General features: G+C 55.4%; 1 protein-coding gene across 2 annotated transcripts; it reads left to right on the top strand.

Annotated features, from left to right (window-relative positions):
* The first annotated feature begins 1,705 nt into the window (after positions 1–1,705).
* EML2 (EMAP like 2) lies at positions 1,706–24,426 on the top strand. Of its 2 annotated transcripts, XM_088027663.1 has the most exons (21): positions 1,706–1,789; positions 1,873–1,996; positions 2,186–2,290; positions 4,152–4,180; positions 4,376–4,505; positions 7,990–8,139; positions 8,648–8,717; positions 8,819–8,929; positions 10,327–10,422; positions 11,310–11,444; positions 12,441–12,540; positions 15,304–15,458; positions 15,608–15,733; positions 18,029–18,160; positions 20,698–20,765; positions 21,033–21,121; positions 21,355–21,452; positions 21,880–21,967; positions 22,355–22,450; positions 23,528–23,658; positions 24,002–24,426. In XM_088027663.1, the coding sequence occupies exons 5-21, from the start codon at positions 4,393–4,395 to the stop codon at positions 24,125–24,127; spliced, it is 1,884 nt and encodes a 627-aa protein (XP_087883789.1). In that variant the 5' UTR covers positions 1,706–1,789; positions 1,873–1,996; positions 2,186–2,290; positions 4,152–4,180; positions 4,376–4,392; the 3' UTR covers positions 24,128–24,426. The 2 variants fall into 2 exon arrangements, with proteins under 2 accessions (XP_087883789.1, XP_087883790.1); XM_088027664.1 differs by lacking the exons at positions 1,706–1,789; positions 1,873–1,996; positions 2,186–2,290 and adding an exon at positions 3,593–3,643.
* The last annotated feature ends 271 nt before the right edge of the window (positions 24,427–24,697 follow it).

The following is a 24,697-nucleotide window of genomic DNA, read 5'->3' as shown; positions in this document are numbered from 1 at the left end:
AAACGTGATCCCAGCAGGACCCTGAGAGTCCCTTCCTTCCGAGTTCTAAGTCCTGACAGCTCCCTTCCTCCGACTTCGGGAGGCCCCCCCCCTTCCTCTGCAGGTCCAAGCACCGGACCAAAGGGGCTCTGGGTGGGGGGCAGGGCGGGCGAGGCCGGGCTGGCGATTGGGCCGCCAGGAGTTGGGGGGGGGAGGGAGGGGAGGGACGGACGGCTGCACTGCGGAGCCCAGCGGGCGGGCGGGGCGGCCTACCGACGCGGGATGGCAGGTGCGACCTCCACGCCCCGGCCCTGTTAATGATACCACCTTTACTCCCACCCGGCTGGGCGCCAGGTCTTCCTCGGTTGTTGCCAGCAATGAGTCTGGGTATGAGTGGTCTGGGAGGGAGTGGGGAGAGGGACGCCTCAGTCATCCACCCTCTCCCACTTGGGGGAAAATGGGCTGAGGGGTGATGGAGGAGTTCTTTGGCTGTACCCATGGGCTGGAGAGGACAGGGAGAGCCGCATCTGGGGCGTGGGGTACAGAAGCGAAATGGAGAAGAGGAACAGGAGAGAAGCTCTGGCTGGGATAGAGAGTTTGGTTGTCAGATCCCCGCCCTCATCTCCCTCCTTGTGGGTCTCCTGGGTCTGTGATGCGCTGCCTGCAACCCCCAAGTCTACCGCCAGGGGCCGCAGAAACTCTGTCCTTGCAGCCGACTCTGGGGTTGAACATCTCGGTGAGGAGAGAAGGGAAAGAGGGACCAGGCATGACCTTTTTGGCTCGGAAAGTCTTACGAAACAGAAAGGAAACGTTAGTACCTGCGGTAAAGTATTGATAATCGTCAGAGAATATTGAGGATCAATTCTAGAACGTTGGTGTCACTAGGATTAAGTCGGTGTCATTTAAAAAATATTGGTATGGGGGCACCTGGCTGGCTCAGTCGGTAGAGCATGCGACTCTTGATCTCAGGGTCGTGAGTTCAAGCCCCACGCTGGGCGTGGAGCCGACTTAAAAAAACATACAAATATTGATATCACTCATAGTTAATTTAGCATTTTAGTCATAGAATCTTGAAATCAGAGCCGAGAGGCTTTTTTTTTTTTAAGATTTTATTTATTTATTCATGAGAGACAGAGAGAGAGAGAGAGAGAGAGAGGCAGAGGGAGAAGCAGGCTCCCAAGGAGCAGGGAGCCCGATGCGGGACTCGACCCCAGGACCCTGGAACCATAACCTGAGCCGAAGGCAGACGCTTAACCATCTGTGCCACCCAGGCGCCCGAGCCAAGAGGCTCTTGACTGGTAGAATCTTAGAAAGTAAGAGAGGAAGGGACTTCCCTAAGGTCACACCTCCAGGGCGGGCAGAGGAATGTGGGGGCACATGTCTGAGAGCGGTGGGGATTTCCTTCTCCCTCGGAGCCCTCTTCCTGGCCCATCTGCGAGCGTCCTCAAGCCTCAGGTTGAGGGAGAGGAAGGGGGGGCGGCTGGTCCCGCTTTAACTTGGGAAGGTGGCGGGGGGTAGGGGACGCGGGGGAACACCTTGAGCCTTGGAGTTCCGGGGTGGCCCCCGCAGCCCGCGCTGTCCTTCCTTCCAGATGACAATTTGTCGGGCACGAGCGGCATGGAGGTGGACGACCGCGTGTCGGCGCTGGAGCAGCGGCTGCAGCTGCAGGAAGACGAGCTCGCGGTCCTCAAGGCGGCGCTGGCTGACGCGTTGCGTCGCCTGCGGGCATGCGAGGAGCAGGGTGCTGCGCTGCGCGCGCGGGGATCCCCCAAGGGCCGAGCGCCTCCACGCTTAGGCACCACAGCCTCGGGTATCTTTGCTAGACCAGAGGGATGAGATGGGGAGAGGTCATACGCACTACTTCTGTCCTCTAACCGTATCCTCTTCCTCTAGTGTGTCAGCTCTTGAAAGGCCTTCCCACCAGGACGCCTCTCAATGGCGCGGGGCCCCCGCGGCGCGTGGGCGGCTATGCCACCTCCCCATCCTCCCCCAAGAAGGAGGCGACCTCCGGGCGCAGGTGAGGCACGGAAGCCGGGGTCCCTAGCCTCCTCCAAGACCCTGTGGGAGACGGAGGCTTGTTTATACGGCGAGGGGTGGGCGCAGGTGCCCGAACTCCAGCAATGGGAAGTGCCAGGAGGTTCTCGCCCTCCTCTAACACTGGCCTGCTAACCTCACAGGCTCCTAACTGTGTGCTCTCTCTTCGCAGTGCCCGCCGCTATTTGTCACCAGAGCGCCTCGCCTCGGTGCGCCGCGAGGACCCCCGCAGCCGCACCACATCTTCTAGCAGCAATTGTAGCGCCAAAAAGGAAGGGTAGGTGTCTGGGGTGGGGTTATGTCCCAGAGGGTGCGGCCAGGACCCCAGAAAGGCATGGGAAAGGGGATGGGGAATTTCTGGTGATGCCGCAGGCCACGAGGTGATAACTTAGAGCGAGACCCTGGAGTTCCGAATGCGGGGACTGTGACGGAGGCTTGGAGAGACCAATCTTGAGAAAGCATGGTCCAAGGGGAAGGCCTGGAAAGGCGCAGCCACATCGAGGGGCGTGGTCAAGCCTTAAGAGGCTGCACTAGGACTTAGGAGAAGTGAGTGGTTAGGATCCTTTGGGTAAGCCACAGTGGAAATCAAGGGGGAGCCAGGCTTGTGAGCGTGGCCATTAAGGTAAAAGTCTCCATTGAATCTCAGGGGTGGGGCCGGGAGAGAAGCCTCAAAGGAGTGTCTGCAGGGAATAGGGAAATAGAGGGACAGGTATGATTGGGATTTGAGGGCATGGGCAGAGTGTTAGCCTGGGCAGAATCAGAGCCTGGGGTGGGGATCCCTGGGCCCAATACCAGCTGGTGGCGTGTCAGGTGCAAGAAGCAGGTGCCGCGGAGTCTGGGACCAGACCAGAGGGGCGGAGCCACAGATAGGCGTGGCCCAACACCAGGAGGCGGAGCCAACCTGGAGGCTTTGAAGGGACTCAGCCCAGGGACTGGATCCCGATAAAGTGGTCGCAGTCAGAATTCCTGGGGGGACCCGAGGGCTCAGGGGGGAGCAGTCAGTTATCAAGAGAGGAGTCAACTCTGGGGACAGATCAGAAAGGGAGGTAGGTGTTGGGCGTGGTCAATTCCCTGGAGGCAGGACCACACTGAAGGTCTGGGCGGAGTAAAAACCTGAGGATGGGGTCACGATGCTGTGGGCGTGGGGGCTGAACTAAGGCAGGAACTGGCTCAAATAATAGCAAACACGTACCTAGTGCTATGTGCTAGGCACAACTCCAGGCACTTTACATGAATTAACCAATATAATCCTCGCAATCACCCCGCGAGGTAGGTATTCTTATTATCCCCATTTTTTGAAAACAAGGAAACCGAGGCAAAGGCTGGGCAACTTGTCCACACTACTAGGAAGTGGCAGAGGTGGGGTTTGAACTCAGGCAGACATTCCCGCTAGTTCTGTTCTCAAACAACACTCTCCCCCCGCCCCCCCAAAAGAGCCTGGTGTCAGGACCCCACAGCCCGGGATCTGAGACCCCGTGTGACCGGCCGGCTCCCCGGGTCGGCCGCGGAGGGCGGGGCAGGGCGCGGCGGCGCGGGCGCCTCCCAGGGCCGGAAGCGGCGGAGCCCGTCCCGGCTCCACCCCCGGCCCCGAAGCTCCGCCAGCCGCCGCCATGAGTAGCTTTGGAGCTGGGTGAGACCCTCTCGCAGACCCCCTCCTCCCTGCACCCCGCGGGGCCTGGATCCCAGGTCTCCCCTCGCCCTCGCCAGGGAACTGGGCCCGCGAGTATCACCCCTTCCCGCCCGCGAAGGGAACGTGGAGACACGCCCCTTCACCGCTTCCCTTGCTGTTTGAAGTTTGGGTCACTGTGGGACGGGGGGTGGGGAGCGCTGGGAGCGCTGGGAGCGCGGTGCTGATTAGGAGGGAGGGGTCCCTGGTGACTCCCGTCCTCCAGGATCGCGTCCCTGCCACTTCGTGCTGTGTGATCTTTGGCGATCACTGCCTCTCTGGGCCTGTGTCTTAGGCTCTGCAAGATCAACCGAGCAAAGCACACGGCCTGCAGAGAGGCAGCGCTCCGCTCCTTACGCGGCCCCCGTTATTCATCAGAGACCTCCGGGGAGCGGTGGGGTAGGGGAGTGGTTTCTCCCCCTTTCTGACCGGTCTTCTAATTAGGGCGCTTTTTCTCCCCCTTTCCTGGCAGCAAAACCAAAGAAGTTATCTTCAGCGTGGGTGAGTGGGGAGAGGGGGAGGGGCATGGTTGGGGATCGCTGGAGATCAGGGGACCTGGCTTATGGAGTCTTTGCCTCTCTGGCCTCAGTTTCCCCGCCCATTATCATTTTTTTTTTTTAAGTGAAGCCCGAAGGGGAGAGGGAATAGGGGATAGGGGCTGGTGTCAGCGCCTGACCTCTGGGGGTGTCCTGGCAGAGGAGGGCTCCGTGAAAATGTTCCTGAGGGGGCGCCCTGTGCCCATGCTGATTCCGGACGAGCTGGCGCCCACCTACAGCCTGGACACGCGCTCGGAGCTGCCGTCCAACCGTCTCAAGCTGGATTGGGTGTATCCTTTTGCTCTAATTCCTTCCTCCCTGCCCCTCATCCTCCAGTCTGGAGGGGACAAAAGCCCTTCTGGAATGAGACTTCGGGGGCAGGGATGGTCTTCAGGAGGGACTTGTAGGCCTCTGTGGCCTGAGGGGTCAGGATGACCCTGGAGTCAGAAGGGAGCCAGAGGAGGGCGCCTGGGTGGCTCAGTTGGTTAGGCGACTGCCTTCGGCTCAGGTCATGATCCTGGAGTCCCGGGATCGAGTCCCACATCGGGCTCCCTGCTCAGCAGGAGCCCTGCTTCTCCCTGTGACCCTCTTCCCTCTCATGCTCTCTATCTCTCATTCTCTCTCTCTCAAATAAATAAATAAATAAAATCTTTAAAAAAAAAAAAAAGGAAGGGAGCCAGAGGAAAGCAGATTAGCTGAAAGGACCTTTTATGATTCAGGAAGGCAGCAAATATTTGCTGAGTGCCTTCCATATGTCTGATTCTCTTCTATATTCCAGGAGTGAACCGGAGCTCACCTTCTAAAGAAAACTGGGGGTGGGGGTAGGAGAGAAGGTACCAGAAGCCAGTGGTCAGATAAACAAGGTAATTTCAGTTAAGTAGGAAATGCTGGGAACACAGGAACCCAAGGTCATGTGAGAGGAGTCACTGTGTTTCTCCGAGGCCAGGGCCTTTGAGCTGTACGAATTGAGCAATTAAGAGCCAGCATAGGAAGAACTAGAAGAAGACTGTTCCAGACAGAGGGCACAGCCGGTACGAGGGCTCTGTGGCCAGAGCGAGCTTGGCATATTTGAGAAATTGAAGAAGTTGGAAATGGTGAAGAACCCTGGCAGCAGTGGGTTGAAACCTCAGCCTAGCCTCTGGCTGGCCGTCTGACCCTAGACAAGTCACCTCGCCTCTCTGTGCCTCAGTTGTGTCCCCTGAAAAATGGGTTTCGTGTTCTGAGATTCATAAGGCTATGAAAGAGTGTGTAAAGGTGCCAAGCTCAAAATATGTGCCTCAAACAGGGATTGATAGCGTACTAACTACTCATTACAGTGGACTTAGGTGCCAGGCACTGTTCTAAAGTGTTTTATGGATAAACATGGTGAATGATATGATCCTTCTCTTTTGTAGAACTGAGAATGTATTTGCACAAGCAGCAGCCTCCGAGAGCTCTCTGAGGCCTGCAGGTTGGGAATGATGACCCCCACTTTCTGGATGAGAAAACTGAGTCCAAGGGAGAGGACCTAGCCCTGTCCTAGGGAGTCAGAACAGTTCTGAGGCAAAGAACTCTCGACTGTGTGGCCCAGGCTTTTTCCAAAGAGCCCACTGGGGCTTGGGATCAGCATCCTAGGGACACAGTCCCTGTCCTCTCTGCTCTCGGGCTTGGTTTCTGCTCTGGAGGAAGCAGGGTTGTTGGGGCCCAGGGTCTCTTCGAGACCGCTGGAAATATTCATGAGAATCAAAGCGTACTAAGCTGTTGTACCAGGCTAGATCAGCCGAGGCTGCAAAAATCAGTGTGGGCCTCAGATGCCCCATTTCCAAAATAACTGCAGGGTAGAGCAGTTTTCTCTGGGGTCACGATACATGGGTCAGCATTCATTCAGTTAGTTTCTGACCGTCTGGGGCCAAGGGCCGGGCACCCAGGAGTCACCATGACGGCCTGCCCTACTAGGGCTCCCCGTCCAGTGTGGGGACAGACTCCTTGACAGTGACAACCCACAGTGATCAGGGCTGGGATAGGGGAACCCAGAGGGGCAGCTGACCCAGCCTGGGGGTCAGGGAGGGCTTCCCAGAGGAAGAGTTACAGAAGTGAACGGAACAGCCCAGTCTGGGCCACTGTGGAACTCACCGATTCATTGGGGAATAGGGACAGTTAACAGATGAACCAGGTAATGAATGAGTGAGGTGAGGCCAGTGGAGGAAATGGTAGCTGAGAAGAGTAGCAGGTGGGATGTGCTAGGCAAAGGGAAAGGTTAGTGTCAAGGCCTGCAGTCATATTCTTGGCTTTTTTATTTTATTAAAGATTTTATTTATCAGAGACAGAGCACGAGCAGGAGGAGCAGCAGGCAGGGGGAGAAGCAGGCTCCCAGCCTAGCAGAGAGCCTGATGTGGGACTCCATCCCAGGACCCCGGGATCATGAGCCGAGCTGAAGGCAGACGTTTAACCGACTGAGCCACCCAGGCGTCCCATGAGCTTGACATTTTGAGGGACTCCGAGATCAGAGAGCCAAGGAGGGCAGAAGCCCTGTTGAAGCCAGAAAAGGCCCAGCCAGGCCAATGGGGGGAGCCACAGAAAGTTCTGAACAGAAGAGTCAGCCATTCCTTCAACATACACTAAATTCCTATGTCTGCTCTGTCCCAGGCTCTGATCTGGGCACAAGGGATACAGCAGTGAACAAAATGGACAAAGATTCCTGCCCTCCTGGAGCAGATACTCTAGCTGGGGAGACAGTTAAACCGTGTGGGATTCTGATGAGTGTATGAGGGAAACATGAGTGGGGGAGGGGAGGGGAGGCAGTGAGGGTGCATGAGTTTGCAGTTTTAAATAGCAAGGGCAGGAAAGGCCTCTCTGAGGAGCTGACAGTGGAGCAGAGACCCAAAGGAGGTGAGGGAGCCATGGAGGGATGAAGGGGAGGAGGACTCAGGTAGAGGGAACAGCAAGTGCAAAGGACCTAAGGTGAGAACAGAGAGGAAGCCAGTGTGAGTGGAGCCTGCCTGAGGAATGAGGAATCGGGCCCAGATCCGGCCGGGCCTCACGCCCAGACTTTCGTAAGGATTTTGACTTTTGCTCTGAGTTACTTGGGACCCATGGGAAGGTTGGAGCAGATGTGAGCTAACAGCGTTAACAGGTCTTAACAGGATCCTTCTGGAGAGAGGGGCGCGGGGGTTATATTGGTGTTCTGTGACTGCTGTAACGAATTACCACAAACTTGGTGGCTTGAAACAGAAAAAGTTTCTCTCACAGTCTCTCGGAGGCCAGAAATCCAAAGTCAAGGTGCTGGCGGGGCCGTACTCGCTCTGGAGGCTCTGGGGGAGAACCTGTCCCATGTCCGTCTCCTGGCTTTTCGCGGCTGCCGGCAGCCCGTTGGGGCTTTTTGGCCTGTAGCCGCTCCACATCACTCCAGTCTCTGATTTTCCTGTGGGTCCCATCCCACAGCCCCCGCGGTGTTCACGTCTTTTCCTCTCCGACTCTTTACAAGGGCACTTTTGTCTTTGGATTTAGGACCCACCCAGGTAATTCAGGATAATCTCATCTTGAGATCCTTAATTGTATCTGCAAAGACTCCTTTCCCAAGTCAGTGGGAAGGGTTCGTGCACCGGTTCCGAGGGTTAATATTTTGGTGGACATATTGTTGGGGGGGAATACCATCACCCCACACACACCCCTCCACCCCCGTCGCCGGGGGATCTCAGTGGCAGCCGGAAAACCTAAGCCCAGTTCTTGAGTCTGGCGGTCAGTGCGCATGTGCGGTGTAAAACAGGCTCCTTGACCTGCCCCGGGCATCTCCAGCCATGGCTACCGCGGCCGAGACTGCCGGGCCAACCTTTACCTGCTACCCACCGGCGAGATAGTGTATTTCGTGGCCTCCGTGGCCGTGCTGTACAGCGTGGAAGAGCAGAGACAGCGGCATTACCTGGGACACAATGATGACATCAAATGGTAAAGGCCTGGGAGGGGCCCTGCTGGGAGGGGCGGGGCCAGGCCTTTGCTTGGCCTACAGGCTGAACTGGGGGGGCGGGGCGCGGGAATGGATTGCTTATCAGTATTTTTAAAGGTCGGTGAATTCACACAAATGCCTGGTTTTTTCACTTCTTTCGAAAACTCCTCGCTGGCGCCCCAGACAATCCCACAGCGTGTGGGAGCCAGATAGAGACAGCCCCTTTAAATGGCTGCACTCTCCTGGCCACCAGTTGGGTCCAGGCCTGAGCCCTTTGGGTATTTGAGTTAGAGACCCCGGGCCAGAGTCTTGATTCTGAGCCTGAGTACCCAGAAAGTGCCCCCTTATTGTTAACGGACAAAATCGATGTTTGTTGGCTAAATAACTCACTCAACCGCTTGTGGAATGAATAGCCCCGCCTTATGACTTTGGCCTGCTCTGGGAGGGGTCCTGGGCCGCCATGAGCCCCCTCCCTCCCCCTGAACCCTGTCCATCTGCCATCTCTCTCAGCCTGGCTGTCCACCCTGATATGGTCACCATTGCCACGGGACAGGTAGCAGGCACCACAAAGGAGGGGAAGGTAACAGATTGGAGGGGGCGGCACGTGGAGACTGGGGGTGGGGTGGGGGTGGGGGCAGAGAGCTGGGCCCCCCAGGTAACAGGCCTCTCTCTTCCTTGCAGCCACTACCACCCCACGTGCGCATTTGGGACTCAGTTTCTCTCTCCACCTTACATGTGCTGGGCCTGGGGGTGTTTGACAGAGCTGTGTGCTGTGTGGGCTTTTCCAAATCTGTAAGTCCTGCGCCGCCCTCCATTTGCCCCTCACCTCCAAAGTCAGGAGTAAGCCACTCACTCACCCCCACCTCTCCCCCCAACTCCCACAACTTTGGGGTGGGGCCTCGCCTTCACTGTGACATCCAAGGTGTAGGCCATGCCCCCTGGCAGAAATCCAGGCCCTCCAGGCTGAGCCCCCATCTTTGTGACCTCACAGGGCTGCTCCCTTAGCCCTTGCGGGGCCAGGGGGGGACCCACATGACCTGATTGTCCCCAGACGAACTCCTCGGCGATCGTTTGATCGGCCCATGCTTGTTGTGTTTTTTGGCACCAACTTTCATTCTCCAAAGGTCCTTATCCCTTAGGCATTGTAACCCAGTGTGTAGAGCTTGTGGTTCTCTCTGCAGGCCTGGATGGGTGTTGGCAGGATGGGCGTTGGCAGGTCTGGGTGAGATAACCCCAGAAATGGACAGTAAGCCTTTAGGAATTTGTAGAGCAATTGGACATTTCCCACCACATCCAAGTCTGTGATTAGTGGGCTTTTTAATCATATTTTACATTTTTATCAGAATGCATTCTACCAAAGTATTGATGTGGAAGAGATTGAGGAATAAGAAACAACCAGTCCTTCCCCCCCCCCCCCCCGCCCGCCCCATTGTGTAAGAAGCACTGATTAGAGCCTCACGGATTTTCTGAGGCCCAGGGAGTCCTTTGAGAACACTTGCGGTGGGGGGTGGGGTGGGAGAGAAAAGCTATTTTTTTGCCACAGTGTGTATGGGGACGGGTGAACCCTGCAAAATCAAAATTAACCTGTTTAACCAAAGGTATAAACACCCAACATTTTACCAACTTGGTTGTGGAATTTCATGTACATAAAAGTTACTCCATATAAGATTACAGATTAGGTGGTGTCAGGATTCCTCACCACGTGGTGGCTGCAGAGGAAAAGCTGAAGATAAAGATGAATTTCTTTCTTGTTTTTTGGGATTTTTTTTTAGGTTTTGTTTATTTATTTGACAGACAGAGAGAGAGACAGCAAGAGAGGGAACACAAGCAGGGGGAGCGGGAGAGGGAGAAGCCGGCTTCCCGCGGAGCAGGGAGCCCAATGCGGGGCTCGATCCCAGGACCCTGGGATCATGACCCGAGCCAAAGGCACACAATGACTGAGCCACCCAGGCGCCCCAAGGAGATATTTCTTAGGGACGGGTCATTTCAAAAGGAAAATTCTAGAAACCCTTTAAAATGTGTGTCTGACTGCTGGACACGGAGTGTATTTGAATGTGTTTCGTATAATGTGGGCCAGGAGCTTTGAAAATCTTAAAACAGGCCTGCGTGGGAAATGCCCCTGTGGGCAAAGTGTTGAGGGGATGGATCCTGACCCACCTTCTCTGCCCCCTCCTCTCTCCTCCTTCCAGAATGGGGGTAACCTGCTCTGTGCAGTGGACGAATCCAACGATCACGTGCTCTCCGTGTGGGACTGGGCCAAGGAGGCCAAGGTGGTGGATAGCAAGGTGGGGTGACTGTTCTCATCCCCTCTCCTTGGGGTACCTCTCTGGGACTGGCCTGGATCTCAGCAGTTAGGAGTCTGGAACCAGAGAGACTCACGTTTCAGTCCAGGCTTTACCATTTGGTGGCTGTGTGACTTCAGGCAAGAGGCTCGCCCCCCTGAGCCTTGATTGCCTCCTCTGTAAAGTGGGGATAATGGTAGCATCTTCGTAGTAGGGCCTTGGCTTTGACGTTGGGATGCAGGGATGCTGGACCAGGCCCAACAGAAAGGTCGGTGCGAGGCAGCTCCTGACCTTAGCCTTGCAATGTCCAGAACGTTGACTTGCATCTCTGGGTGGTGGCCTGACTTCTAGATGAGTAATCTGAGGCATGGTAGAGGAGACAGCTACTTGCCTGAGGTCACATACCTATTTTGGGCACGGGACAGGAGACCTGGGTTCTGGATGGGGCCCACGGTTTGGGGACAGAGACTTAGTGTTTGAGAGGCTGGGCTCTGGAGTTGATTGTGGATTTGACTCTTCCCTGGCTGGGTGGCCTAAGGCAAGGGACGTCGTCCCCTCTTTGAGCCTCAGTCTTCATCATGATGGGGGCCGCTAATGAGCCTTACCTCACAGGGTGCTGTGAGGATTACAGGGGTTAATGGCTGGAATATTTAGCATGGCACTTGATACAGAGTTGGGGCTCCCCAGGGTCTGCTGTTATGTTGACAGAGATGGCAATAATGGTTTGCCGGCTGGCCCTGCCTCCTGTACTTTAGTTTGCCTGTATAGGAAAGACACAGGCGGGTAGGGTCTGCAGTGCACAACCCGCACAGCCATATAGGGCAGTCCTATGTGGGGTGGCCCTGGTGGCTTTGAGGTCCTGATTCAGAATCTTCCCCCACTTCCCAAAGTGCTCCAACGAGGCTGTGCTGGTGGCCACCTTCCACCCCACAGACCCCACCCTGCTCATCACCTGCGGGAAATCCCACATCTACTTCTGGAGTCTGGAGGGGGGCAACCTGAGCAAGCGGCAGGGCCTCTTTGAGGTGAGTGCCAGGGGTGCGGGGATGGGCTGGCCCTGAAGGAGGCAGGCAGAGACACCCAGGCAGACAACAAAACAGAGGGCCCCAGAGGGTTCCAGAGGGTTCCAGAGCGTTCTAGAGGGTTTCAGAGGCTGGAGATTATGGGGATGCCAAGGTGTTGCCCGCCAGGGCCTCAGTTTCCTTATCCATACCGTGAAGATAATCCTCCTCAACTCTCAAGTTGGGAGGCTTCAATGGGGTGAAGGGTATAGCAGCTCCTAGCAGATAGTAAATGCTCAGTAAGCAGTGCTATGCTTGCCGAGAATATGGAAAAACGCCGAGGTCAGAGGCCGACTGGCCGAAAGAGATGCGCACCCAGACAGACAGACAGACACTGAGCAGGAAGCAGAGGGCCTGGGAGAAGATGCAGGGGCACCTCTGACAGGGCTCACCAGTCTTTGGTGAGAACTGGGGCTTTCACCCCAAAAGGGGAGGCCCTGAGAACACCGGGCACAGATGAAACAGATATCGAGGAAAGGGTGGGGCGAGGCCGAGAGAGAGACATAGAGACAGAGGGTGGGGAAGGAGAGGGGAAGAGAGAGGGGCAGGGGCGGAGTGGGGGAGCCAGGGATGGAGAGGGGGAGAGCCGGGGACGGAAAGGGAGACCCAGGACAAAGATGGAGAGACCCAGGGATGGGGAGAGGGGGAACCCCGGAACAGAGGACAGGGGAGAGCCGGGGATGGAGAGGGAGAGTCAGGGCAGAGAGAGGACAGAAGGAAAGTCAGAAAGGCAGGAAGTGGGTCTGGGAGTGGGCAAGGGAGACAATGGGGTCAGAAGCTCTAGGCCACGGAGTGATCCGTGGAGGCGGGTTAGAGATGGGGTGCCCCACACTGGGCCTCACACCCAAAAGCATGGAGAGGACGCCCTGGACCATGGTCCTGGATGGGGCAGGGGGTGAGCTCTGGGAGGTTCTCTGCTTCCTCAACCTTCTGACACCTTCCCCTTCTCCTCTACCCTAGAAACACGAGAAACCGAAGTATGTGCTGTGTGTGACCTTTTTGGAGGGTGGTGATGTGATCACCGGGGACTCTGGGGGGAACCTCTATGTCTGGGGCAAAGGTCAGTGTCACCCCTAACCCCCTTTGGCTGAGCCTTCCTCTGCCCCAGCTTGTGTGGAGCGTATGATAAAAACAGGCTGAATCCTTACTTGCCTAATTCCCACACCACCCCCCATCAAGGCTCAGCTCCGGTATCCCCACCTCCATGAAATCTCTTATTCCCTACCCTTGTCCCCTGCAAATCCCCTGGTAGGGATCAAGTTTGAAGGAAAAACGAATGAGCTGGTTAACCGAGGTGTGGGTGGATGGCTGGGTGGATGGGTGTGTGGGCAGAGGGATGGTTTGTCCCAGAGCAGTGAATGAAGAATACGGGAATGAGTGAATCGTCCTACTCAGTGAAGGGAAGATTGAGTAAGTGAATGCACTGTCCTCTTTGACAGCAAACGATTAGGTGAATGAACAAGTAAATGAATGAATGGTTGTCCCAACCAGTGGATTGGTGTGTTGTCCCAGCAGAGGCTAACGGGGTGAATAAAAGCTTGCCCCAGCCTTTGCGTGAATTGTGAACAAAGAAATGAATGGGTTGTGCCAGCAGATGGATGGCCTGAACCAATCAGTGAGTTTTTTGGCCTGGGTATGTTTGCTTTCATATACGTGATGCTCCTTATTCAAGGCTGCACTGAATGTTATTCCCATTTCGCGGATGAAAAAAACCATAGGCTCCTGGGGCGCCTGGCTGGCTTAGTCCATAGAGCATGTGACTCTTGATCTCCGGGTTGTGAGTTTGAGTCCCACGGTGGGTGAGAGATTACTTAAAAAAAAAAAACAAAAACAAACCATAGGCTCAGAGAAGGGAAATGATCCAGCAAGTGGCCAAGCCGGGCACCCTGCCCCCCCGCACGTGGGTATACGGGAGACAGGCCTGAGTCAGGTGTTACTTTGTGACTGAGACTTAGTTGCCCCATCTATAGTATGGGTATAATATTACCTCCATCACAGCATTGTTTGGAGCTTCCCTTGAGCTCAGACAGCTAAGAATAAGCTCTGAATCATTGGCGGTGTGTCTCTCCCAGCAGACCGTGAGTTCTCTGAGGGCAGAGACTGGGTCTGATTCATTTCCATAGCCCCAGACCCACCGCCGGGTCCGTCCCATGGGGCTGCGAGGTGGGTAGAAAGATAAGTGGACACGATGATGTATGTACATGTGGCACCACATCTGAGTTGAAGGACGGGGCCTGAGGAGGGTTGTTTCTCTGAGTCCCTGTCCCAGCTTCCTCCCTCGTCCTTGGTCTGAAGTCTTGCCTCCTTGAATTCTGTTTGTTCTCAGCCAAGTGTAAATCTGACCCCGTTCTCCCGCCAGACTCTTCCATTGCTCCGTAGTTCCCTCAAGCCGACATCCAGTTTTCTCACTGAGGTCCTCCAAGACCCCACGTGGTCTGGCCCTGCCTTCCCCGGCCCCTTGCATGTTGCACGTCATCACACCAGATTTCATTTTGAAGATTTTATTTATTACAGGGAGAGAGAGCATGCGCATGCAGGAGCGGGGGATGGGGGGTGGAGAGGAAGAGGGAAAGAATCCCAAGCCGACTCTGTGCTGAGCATGGAGGCCAAGGCAGGGCTCGGGGCTCGATCTCACAACCCTGAGATCAGGACCTGAGCTGAAACCAAGAGTCAGGTGCTCAACCAACTGCACCACCCAGGCACCCCAGGCTAGGTTTCTTACAGTTCCCTAGATAGTGCATGCTCTCTCCTCCACTTTTCCCTTTGCACACCTTGTTCTTTCTGCCTGCAGCACTTTTCTACCTTCTGTTCTCCTAACTGACTCCTGCTCATCCTTTAGATCCTTGCTCAGCCATCTTCTCCAGGAAGCCCTCCCTGACCTACCTGGATGGGTGTCCTCTATGGGGTCCCACAGTCTCCTGGGTTTCTGCATCCTAGCCCCAACCACCTTGGGTTGCCACTGACTGGGAGTAGGTCTATCTCTGAAATTGGACTGTGAGCCCGTGATGGCAAGATCTGACGTTGTCTTGGTCACAGCCGTGTCCCTATTATCGCCCAGCATGAAGCTGGGCCCTGAGTATATTCAAGTAAAATAATTGTCGATTGAATAGGTTAATGGATAAATGAGTGGATGGTCAAATGGACAGATGAGTGGATAGATGGGTAAATGGGTAGATGGATGGGAAAACAGATGGCAGATGTTTGGACAGACGGATGGATTGACAGGTGGATGATAGTTGGATGAAAGAGGTGAATGGATGGCTGAGAGTTGGATGGATGGGTGGGTGGATCAGTGGATGGATGGATGGATGGTTGGGTGGATGGGGTGGTTGGATGGATGGATGGGGTGGATGGATGGATGGATGGATGGGTGGGTGGGTGGATGGATGGATGGATGGGTGGGTGGATGGATGGATGGATGGGTGGGTGGATGGGGTGGGTGGATGGATGGATGGATGGGTGGGTGGATGGGGTGGATGGATGGATGGATGGATGGGTGGGTGGATGGGGTGGGTGGATGGATGGATGGATGGATGGGTGGGTGGATGGGGTGGATGGATGGATGGATGGGGTGGGTGGATGGATGGATGAGGGGGTAGATGGATGGATGGGTGGGTGCGGGGGTGAATGGATCAAAAGTGGATGGGTAGATGTTAGTTCAGATGGTTTAATGGATGGTTGAGAAGGTATTGGAATAGATAGGTCGTGGGTGGGTGAATGGCTGAATGTAGAATTGAGCATTCAAGGTGCTCTCAGGGGTCAGTACAGGGGCAGCCTCCCCATGCTGATCCCTGCCCCTGACCACCCCTCCCCGCCCCCACAGGTGGGAACCGCATCACACAGTCAGTGCTGGGTGCCCACGATGGCGGTGTATTTGGGCTGTGCGCCCTGCGGGACGGGACCCTGGTGTCCGGAGGGGGCCGTGATCGTCGGGTGGTCCTCTGGGGTTCCGACTACAGCAAGCTGCAGGAGGTGGAGGTGAGGAGGGGGAGAGGCTCCTATGAAGGTGAGGGGACCTCCTCCCCCCCGACCAGGGCTCCAAACAGACCCTCCTCTCTCCAGCTGGTCTCCCCCTACCCCTTCTCTGGTGTGTCCTGCCCTCATCTGCCTCCACCCCCCACCCCCAGGTCCCGGAGGACTTCGGCCCAGTGCGCACCGTGGCGGAGGGCCGGGGAGACACGCTGTACGTGGGGACCACCCGTAACTCCATCCTGCAGGGCTCTGTCCACACGGGCTTCTCACTTCTCGTCCAGGTGAGCGCCCCTCCCACGTCTGCCCTCCTTTCCATGTCTCTCCATCTCTCTTCCCACTTTGATTTCTCGCCACCTCCCTGCCCCATCCCTTTTCCTCTGGGCTGGCAAACCCCACTCACCTTCCCTATACCTGCGCCCAGCTCATAAACCCACCCCTGTCCTGGGACCCCCGCCCCAGAACTCCCTGTGGTCCAGCGAGTTACCTGCTGGCACAGCAGAGGGACCCGAGGACCCTGCTGCAGCCAGGCCGCCCCCTGCCCCTCTGATCAGGGGTGCTGTCCATTTCTGTCGGTAAGTGCTCGGGCACGTGGTCCCACGGGCTGCACGCACCTTGGGCCACGCACCTCCCAGGTCCCAGCTCCCTGGATCTGGGAAGGCCCTGTGGAGTCTGCCTGTTTTTCTTTTTCTTTTTTTTTTTTAAAGATTTTATTTATTTATTTGAGAGAGAGAGAATGAAAGATAGAGAGCACGAGAGGGAAGAGGGTCAGAGGGAGAAGCAGACTCCCCGCCGAGCAGGGAGCCCGATGTGGGACTCGATCCCGGGACTCCAGGATCATGACCTGAGCCGAAGGCAGTCGCTTAACCAACTGAGCCAGCCAGGCGCCCCCTGCCTGTTTTTCTTACAGCTCAAATGCCCGCTCCTCCCTCCTGGAGTGCCCAAACCCTACCCCACACCCAGTGAGCACCTCCCTCCCGCCCCACCCCCCGCCGAGGGGCCAGATAGTATAGTATGGTGGTCGGGAACAGGAATTCTGCAACGTGACTACCTGGGATCGAATCACCTCCCTGTCGCTTGCTAGCTGTGTGATGTGAGGCAAGTGAGGAGCCTCTGTGCCTCTGGGAAATGAGATAGTAACAGAGCCCGTCTTCATGGGGGTTTATAAGGACCCCATGAGTCCGTTCCTATTCAGCATTTAGGATGGTGCCTGGCACAGAAGCCTTGGCCAAAATTACTCCTTGATCGGTGGTTCTGCTTCCTCCATTCCTTCCGTGCATTTTCCCTGTCCCAGGCTAGCTGAGATCCATGCCATGATACTGCTTTTAGATCTCCCTCTGGCTCTGGTTTCCAGGGGGCATGAAGGCAAGTAAGGGTTAGGGGAATTTTCTAGATGTCCCAAGGCCAAGAGGGGACCTTAGAGACCCCTAAAAACAGTATCAATATTACATATTGTTGATTATATAATTAATAGGTTAATATATTATTAGAACCTTATTATTAACATTAATCATTATACTAATGTCAACAATTATATCATCACTCTTCATTGTTATTTCATACACTATTAATAGTGTATGTTAATAATAATTATTATTATTTTTATATAGCGCTAATTTCGTGAGCACTTTGTACTAGCCTTGGACACTTTTCCATCCATGATTTTTTTTTTAATATTTTATTTATTTATTTGACAGAGAGAGACATATCGAGAGCAGGAACACAAGCAGGGGGCATGGGAGAGGGAGAAGCAGGCTTCCCGCAGAGCAGGGGGCCCGATGTAGGACTTGATCGATCCCAGGACCCTGGGATCATGACCTGAGCCAAAGGCAGATGCTTAACGACTGAGCCACCCAGGCGCCCCTCCATCCATGATTCTAGTGAGCACAGCAATGTCATGAGACACACATGGGGATGAGTCCCATTTTACAGAAGATTACACTGAGGATCCAGGGAGAAGTCATCTGACCCATCAGTCAGAGGGAGCCGAGGTCAGACTCCCCAGACCGGGTACCCTCCATGGGATCCCACAACCTTCTGGATGCCACCTGACTCCCAGGGTCCAGCTCCCACCCAGCATCTCTCTTGCCCCTCCCCACCCCCACCCCCTCGTGTACAAACTGGAGGACAGAGGTCTGGAGAGAGGGGCAGCATTTGCCTCGAGCCACACACCGGGGCCGGGGGCTGCTCAGTCACAGCATCCTCTGGACACTCTGGGGAAAGGATCTTCCCTGGGTCCCCTGTGGCCCCAGTGTGTTGCTGGGGCTAGTCTGGCACCTCTTTTTTTTTTTTTTTTTAAGATTTTATTTATTTATTTTGAGAGAGAGAAATCATAAGCAAGGTGCGGAGTCGGGGTGGAGGGGCAGAGGGTGAAGGAGAAGCAGACTCCCCATTGAGCAGGGAGCCCGATGCGGGGCTGGATCCCAGGACCCAGAGATCATGACCCAAGTGGAAGGCAGACGCTCAACCGACTGAGCCACCCAGGCGCCCCTAGTCTAGCACTTCTTTCTGGCACCAGGCTCGGTGGGGCAAGGGCCCGGATTGGCTGTCTCCACGCTGCTGTCTCCCCTTTGCGCCAGGGCCACGTGGAAGAGCTGTGGGGCCTGGCCACGCACCCCAGCCGGGCCCAGTTTGTGACATGCGGGCAGGATAAGCTGGTGCATCTGTGGAGTGCGGAGTCCCACCAGCCCCTGTGGAGTCGGATCATCGAGGTAAGGGGACAGGGAACCCGACACCCTGTTCTAACAGAACCGCCTGTCTCAACGTGTCAGGTCTCAGCGCACTGAACGGAAACCACGTCAAGTCTTTTGAAGCACACTGGGATTTATATATATACATATATATTTCTTAAGAATTTATTTATTTGAGAGGGAGAGCGTGTGTGCGTGGGAGTGGGGGGGAGGGGCAGAGGAACAAGCAGACACCCCCCCCACCCCCAAGCGCAGAGCCCGATACGGGGCTCGATCCCAGGACCCTGAGATCGTGACCTGAGCCAAACAAAGTCAGATGCTTAACCCACTGAGCCCCCCAGGCACCCTGGTGCAGGGAGTTGGGTGCTTATGGACTTGCTTGGAAGGGCCGGAGGAGCAGGTTCTCCCCTGGAAGGAGGCCCAGAACCCACCTGCCAGGGAGGCTAGCTGCTGCCTTTGCTACAGGGTGGGGTCAGGTGCACTGAGTTCAAGAAAGTGCCATCCTCACCCGGGAACCAGGAGGCTGGGGTCACCGCGAGGGCTGGCTCTGGAGCTGCCCCGTTCAGGATGTGTGGCTCGCCAGTGAACTTTAAAATGTAAATAGAATTAAGACTTCGGTTCCTCGGTTGCACTAGCAACCTTTCTTTTTTATTTTTTTAAGATTTTATTTATTTAAGAGAGAGAGACACAGCGAGAGAGGGAACACAAGCAGGGGGAGCGGGAGAGGGAGAAGCAGGCTTCCTGCTGAGCAGGGAGCCCGATGCAGGGCTCGATTCCAGGACCCCGGGATCATGACCTGAGTTGAAGGCAGATGCCCAACGACTGAGCCACCCAGGCGCCCCTGCACTAGCGACCTTTCAAACCCATGGCTAGTGGCCACCGAATGGGGAAGCACAGATCACAAACATCTCTGTCGTAGGGGCTTCTGGTGGACTGGCTTGCCCCAGAGCAACCCAACGCTGGCCCCATTTGCACTGTAGCCTTGATACTATGCGCTCCCACCTTTCAAGGCTGGCGACTGCGCACGAGGGTAGCAAATGCCATTGCTTTCAGAGCCCAAGTGATGGGTGGGAGAGCAGGGCCTCTGCCTTCTGTCTTCTGGAGCCCACAAGAGCCCAACGGATCGTCTGACCCAAATCACAGTGGGACCCTAGTTGCAGAGGATTCTGGGTAGTGTAATTTTTAAGGTCCCCTGCCTGTCCCCCTGGGACACTAGAACATCAGTCCGTCATATCCCCCGCGCCACTCTTTGAGGCATTGCTCCAGGAATGCCGGGTTACCGCTGATCCTAGAACACTTGAGGGCCTTTGAACTCTTGAGTCGGGCATGGTGCGCTCTGGAAATTGTTAGGGCCGGGCATCATCATCCCCATTCTGGCGTCGAACCACCCGGGAGTCATTAGAAATGCAAAATCTTTCACCCCATCCACAGAGCGTCTGATTCAGGTTCTATATTTGGGACCCGAGATCTGCAAGTTGGTAACGAGCTCCCTTAGATTCTTCTGAGTCGGGCAGCTTGTCGACCACAACCAGAGTCACTGGCTTAGCACGTTACCCACTTTGTCCTTTTAATTTCTAGCGACCTCCACAAGGCAGTGGGGATAACCGATTCCCACTTGGAAAGAGGCACAGAAAGGTTAAAAAATCACTTGCCCATCCTCACCGTGTAATTATAATCAGCCTCTGTGGAGTGCTTCCTGTACGCCATCTGGCTTACCAGCCTACTCTTCTAAGGACTTTACATCTTGCTTATAACAATCCTGTGAAGGATTGATGTTCTGCCTTTGCCAGATGAGGCAGCCGAGGCTCGGACAGGGAAGGTTATTTGATGTCACATAACTAGGAAGTGTCAGAGCCACCGTGTCAACCAACCAACCAACCAACCAACCAACCAACCCTGATTCCAGGGTGCTACATTGCCTGGGAAACAACCAAATGCCCCCAACATTCAAAAAATGAAAATACCCATTGCTGGGTGTTTCACAAAGATGTGGGAAAACTGGCTCTTGGACATGCCTGGTGAGGAGTTGATAGAATTTTTTTTTTTAAGATTTTATTTATTTATTTGACAGAGAGAGACACAGTGAGAGAGGGAACACAAGCAGGGGGAGTGGGAGGGGGAGAAGCAGGCTTCCGGCCAAGTAGGGAGCCCGATGCGGGGCTCGATCCCAGGACGCTGGGATCACGACCTGAGCTGAAGGCAGACGCTTAACGACTGAGCCACCCAGGCTCCCCTGAGTTGATAGAATTTTATGGAAAGCAAGTTGGCATTATCTATCAAAGGTCTTAAAAAAAAAAATGGATACCCTGAGTCCCAACAATCTCACTTCTAGAAAGTTACCTATGGAAGTCACGGGTGAGTAAAGCTGTGGGAATTTAGCCCAGGAGTATGAAAGGCTCCAGTTAATAGTGACAGCAGGAATGTTTTCTGTTTGAGGTGACAATGGTACAGGAAGGGAGGGTGGTTTGGGAACATCTGTGGTAGCTCTGAGGTTGGGGAACAATGGCCGGATAGACTGGAGACCCCCGTTCTCATCCCTGTCTCCTCTCTCCTCTCAGGACCCTGCCTGTTCTGCTGGCTTCCACCCCAGTGGCTCTGTCCTGGCCGTGGGCACGGTGACTGGCAGGTAAAGCTGAGTTGGGCATTTGGGGAGAGCTTCTCTGCTGTCCCTGAGAACTGTCCCTTGACACCCATCCCCCTACCCTATGTCCCCAGAGCCTACAGAATCTAATTAAGAGACTGTTCACCAAGCTGTTCTCCCAGCATTTGTCTGGAGTCAGCCTCTCTTCCAAATTTTTTTTGGGGTCCCTCCCTTAGGCCCTACAGATTGCTGCCCGTCCCCCCCACCAGATCAGCTCACATCCCCTTCCCCAATCATGCCTTCTCCTTAAAGATGGCTGCTCCTGGACACGGAGACCCATGACCTGGTGGCTATCCACACCGATGGCAATGAACAGATCTCAGTGGTCAGCTTCTCTCCAGGTAAGCAGCGGGGCCCAGGGATCTTGGAGAAGCCAGGCTTGGGAAGTGAGGCTCAGTCACTAGCAGGGGGAAGGCGTGGCGCCTGTGTGGCAAGGCCTAGGGGCCGGTCTAGGATTGTAGTGGGGACGGAGCTTGGGACAGCTGAGGAGTCTGGAATAGCGGGGGGCTGAGTCTGAGAGAGAAGGGGGTAGAGCCTGGGTGCCTCCTCATAGCCCCCCCTCCCCCTCCCCCAGACGGGGCGTACCTGACCGTGGGCTCCCACGACAACTTGGTGTACGTGTACACGGTGGACCAGGGCGGCCGCAAGGTCAGCCGCCTGGGCAAGTGCTCGGTGAGTGGGCAGTGGCCCCCAGCCCGCGCCGCCACCCCGTCCAGGGGCTGCAGAATTAACCAATTTTCTCCTTCAAGGGAACACAGCTTCAACGCTACTGACTCTGCCCTGATCACTTCAAGGAGTCTTAGCCCCGCCCACACATTGCCCCCTCCCCACCCCGTGTTATAAGCCCGCCCCTCTGTGTCTAGCCGTACCCACCTGTTCTAAACCCCCCTGTGTTCTAAGCCCTTTCTGTCTGGCCCCGCCCATCAGTCTGGCCCCGCCCATGGTAGTCTGGCCCCGCCCCCACGCTCCAAAGGCCTTGTATCCTTCCTTTGGCCCCCTCGTGTTCTCACCCTACCTCTGTATTTTGCCTTCCACCTCTCCAGGTCTAATCCCACCCCGTCCAGCTCTAACTCTACCCCTCCCCTCCCCCCCCACGCAGGGCCATTCCAGTTTTATTACCCACCTGGATTGGGCCCAGGACAGCAGCTGCTTTGTCACCAACTCTGGGGACTACGAGATTCTGTACTGTGAGTACTCTGAAAGCCAAAGCCCCCCCCCTTCCCTGTTTCCGTGTGCGATTTACGTAGACTTCCCGGAAGGGGGGCAGGGCTTTCTGGCCTCTCTTCTCTGGCTCCTGTGTCAGGGGCTGTTCTCACTGATCGGTCTCCTGGCTTCGGATTTGCTCCCCTTTGTGGTTCGATGGGTGGGGCACAGGTTTCTGAGCAGATACCCCTGCTCAGGCCTGGGGATGTCACCACCCAGGATCTAGCGCCTTCATCCAAGTCTGGAGAGGTGGAATGAGTCCTAGGACCCTAGTCTCCTGTCTCAGACCTCCATGCCCCTGGACTGTGAAATGCATGGGTTAAGTAAGTAACTGCTCTGAGCCCCTCACACCCCCCTGTTTTCTGCCGCAGGGGACCCGGCTACCTGTAAGCAGATCACTAGTGCAGATGTTGTGAGGAATGTGGAATGGGCCACGGCCACTTGTGTCCTGGGATTTGGGGTATTCGGTAAGTTCTGGAATGGGGGAGGTCCCACCAAGGGCAGGAGTTCCAAGAAACATCCTTGACTGGTGGTCTTGGGAGTCTCTTATTGGTTATCCCTGGGCCCAGCCTGGTCCCTGCCTTCATGAGCTTCACAGTCCAGTGAAGGAGACAGACCTGTCCCCAGACAACCCAGAGTCGACTGGGTTGAGACTGGGCTGCCACGTGAGCCCAGCATGGGAGGGAGTCAGGGAGAGCTTCCTGGAGGAAGGGCTATTGAAGCTGGACCTAGAGGATGAGGAGGCAGTGAGGAAGGAAAGCAGTCCCAGGGCCTAGGGATTCATAGCACATCTCCCACAAAAGCAGGGAGGTGGCAGAGAACTTGGCATTTGGAGAAATCCAAGAAGGCAGGAGGGGTAAATCATTGCGAAGTCCAAGGGGTGCCCCAGGGAGGAGGAGGCTGGAGCAGCGTGGGCCAGAGCCTGGGGGTCATGCTAAGAAGCCTGGGCTTTCTGGGGTGCCTGGCTGGCTCAGTCGGAAGAGCATGCAGCTCCTGATCTCAGGGTCATGAGTTCGAGCCCCACCTGGGGTGTAGCGATGACTTAGATAAATTAAACTTAAAAATTAAAAAAAAAAAAACAACAACAACAGCGGCGGCAGTGTCCTGGGCTTTCTCCCAAGGCCACCAGGGAGCCACAGAAGGGGTTTGAGCAGTGGAAGGCCGGGGTCAATTACACATTTAGAAAAGATCATTCCAGGGCGCCTGGGTGGCTCAGTCGGTTCAGCGGCTGCCTTTGGCTCGGGTCATGATCTCAGGGTTCTGGGATCGAGCCCCATGTCGGGCTCCCTGCTCAGCGGGGAGTCTGCTTCTCCCTCTGCTCCTCCCCCTGCTTATGCTCTCTCTCTCTTTATCAAATAAATCAATAAAATCTTTAAAAAATAATAAAATAAAATAAATAAATAAAAAGAGATCATTCCAATTCTCATCCCTGGCCAGAGACAAGCTAGGTGGGAGGAAGGCAGGGAGGCTGGGGCCTGCTCACCTCAGGGGTCCCTGGCCCCAGCTGACCTCTCACCCCCACCCACCCCTCATCTTGCCCACAGGGATCTGGTCTGAAGGAGCGGATGGTACTGACATCAACGCCGTGGCCCGCTCCCATGACGGGAAGTTGCTGGCTTCAGCTGATGACTTCGGCAAAGTCCACCTGTTCAGTTACCCCTGCTGTCAGCCCCGAGTGAGTCCCCCATCCCCCCCCCCGGGGAGTCTGGCAGGGTGGAGGTGACAAGCAGCCTTGGGGGCGAGAGTGAGGCAACACTCCCCAGGCCTCAGTTTCCCCATCTGTACAAGGAAGGCCGTGACATGATCCCAAGGGTTGTTCTTGAACCTCAAAGTCGGTAACTTTCAGTCTCTAGCACTAACGCTCAGCTCCGAGTGTCTGCGATTCGGGGCTCTTTGGTTCCCTGATCCTTATTTCCGCCAGAAACAGTCACTGAGCCCCTACTGTGTGCCTGGCACAGGGGCTCCGGCCATGAACGTGACAGATCACCTTCTTTCACTTCTTTCTCTCCCTCTCCCAGGCCCTCAGCCACAAATACGGCGGACACAGCAGCCATGTGACAAATGTGGCCTTCTTGTGGGATGACAGCGTGGCCCTGACCACGGGGGGCAAGGATACCAGTGTGCTGCAGTGGCGGGTGGTCTGAAGTGGGGAAGGAGAGTCCCAGGGACTTGGGGCCAGGGGAGAGTCAGGTGGCAGGGCTGGAACTGTATTTTCGGGAGATGTCTATTGCCGAGTAGAGTAATATATACCCAGAGTATATCTATAGCAGAGGGGGTTATGGGGGCGGGAGGGGAGACTGACAGAAGTCTCTATTTATCGGGGTGGGAAGAGGGGTCACATTGCTTTGGGGGATCCATTAAGGCGTTTGATTTGGAGTTGTTTTTTTTTTTAAGTTTATTCTTTTATATCACCCAGAAATAAAGACACATGCACTGACGCAGAGGGTCAGGGTGTGTGTGTGTGTGTGTGTGTCCATGGATTCGGTGGCTTTAAGCGTGTGTGTGGGGTGGGGTATATGTCGATGACAATGTTTGCAATGACTTAGGTCTCATTGGTCTTTAAAGCTGACAGAAACCAAGCTTGCTCTGACTTAGGCCAAAAGAGCACTCGGTGGGCCCACATCGCCAACCGAGAAGGGCAGATGTGCCTCCCGGCCTCAGGGCCATTGAAGCAAAGATTTGAGGGCAATCAGGATATTCCCTCCATACCCTCT

This window comes from Eumetopias jubatus, unplaced genomic scaffold, assembly GCF_037043125.1.
Source record: "Eumetopias jubatus isolate StellerSeaLion01/CBP00866 unplaced genomic scaffold, mEumJub1_p1.0 scaffold_10, whole genome shotgun sequence".
Classification (NCBI taxonomy): Eukaryota; Metazoa; Chordata; class Mammalia; order Carnivora; family Otariidae; genus Eumetopias; species Eumetopias jubatus.
Note: the sequence above shows the minus strand (reverse complement) of the source record. Positions and strands in the feature narration are given on the sequence as shown.

Bases quoted from the DNA above. Each gene is read 5' to 3' on its own strand.
- EML2 (XM_088027664.1), top strand. From the start codon at position 3,624: ATGAGTAGCTTTGGAGCTGG. The intron at 18,161-20,697 runs GTAAGGGGACAG...CTCTCCTCTCAG, and splicing joins TGTGGAGTCGGATCATCGAG to GACCCTGCCTGTTCTGCTGG. The intron at 21,968-22,354 runs GTGAGTACTCTG...TTTCTGCCGCAG, and splicing joins GGACTACGAGATTCTGTACT to GGGACCCGGCTACCTGTAAG.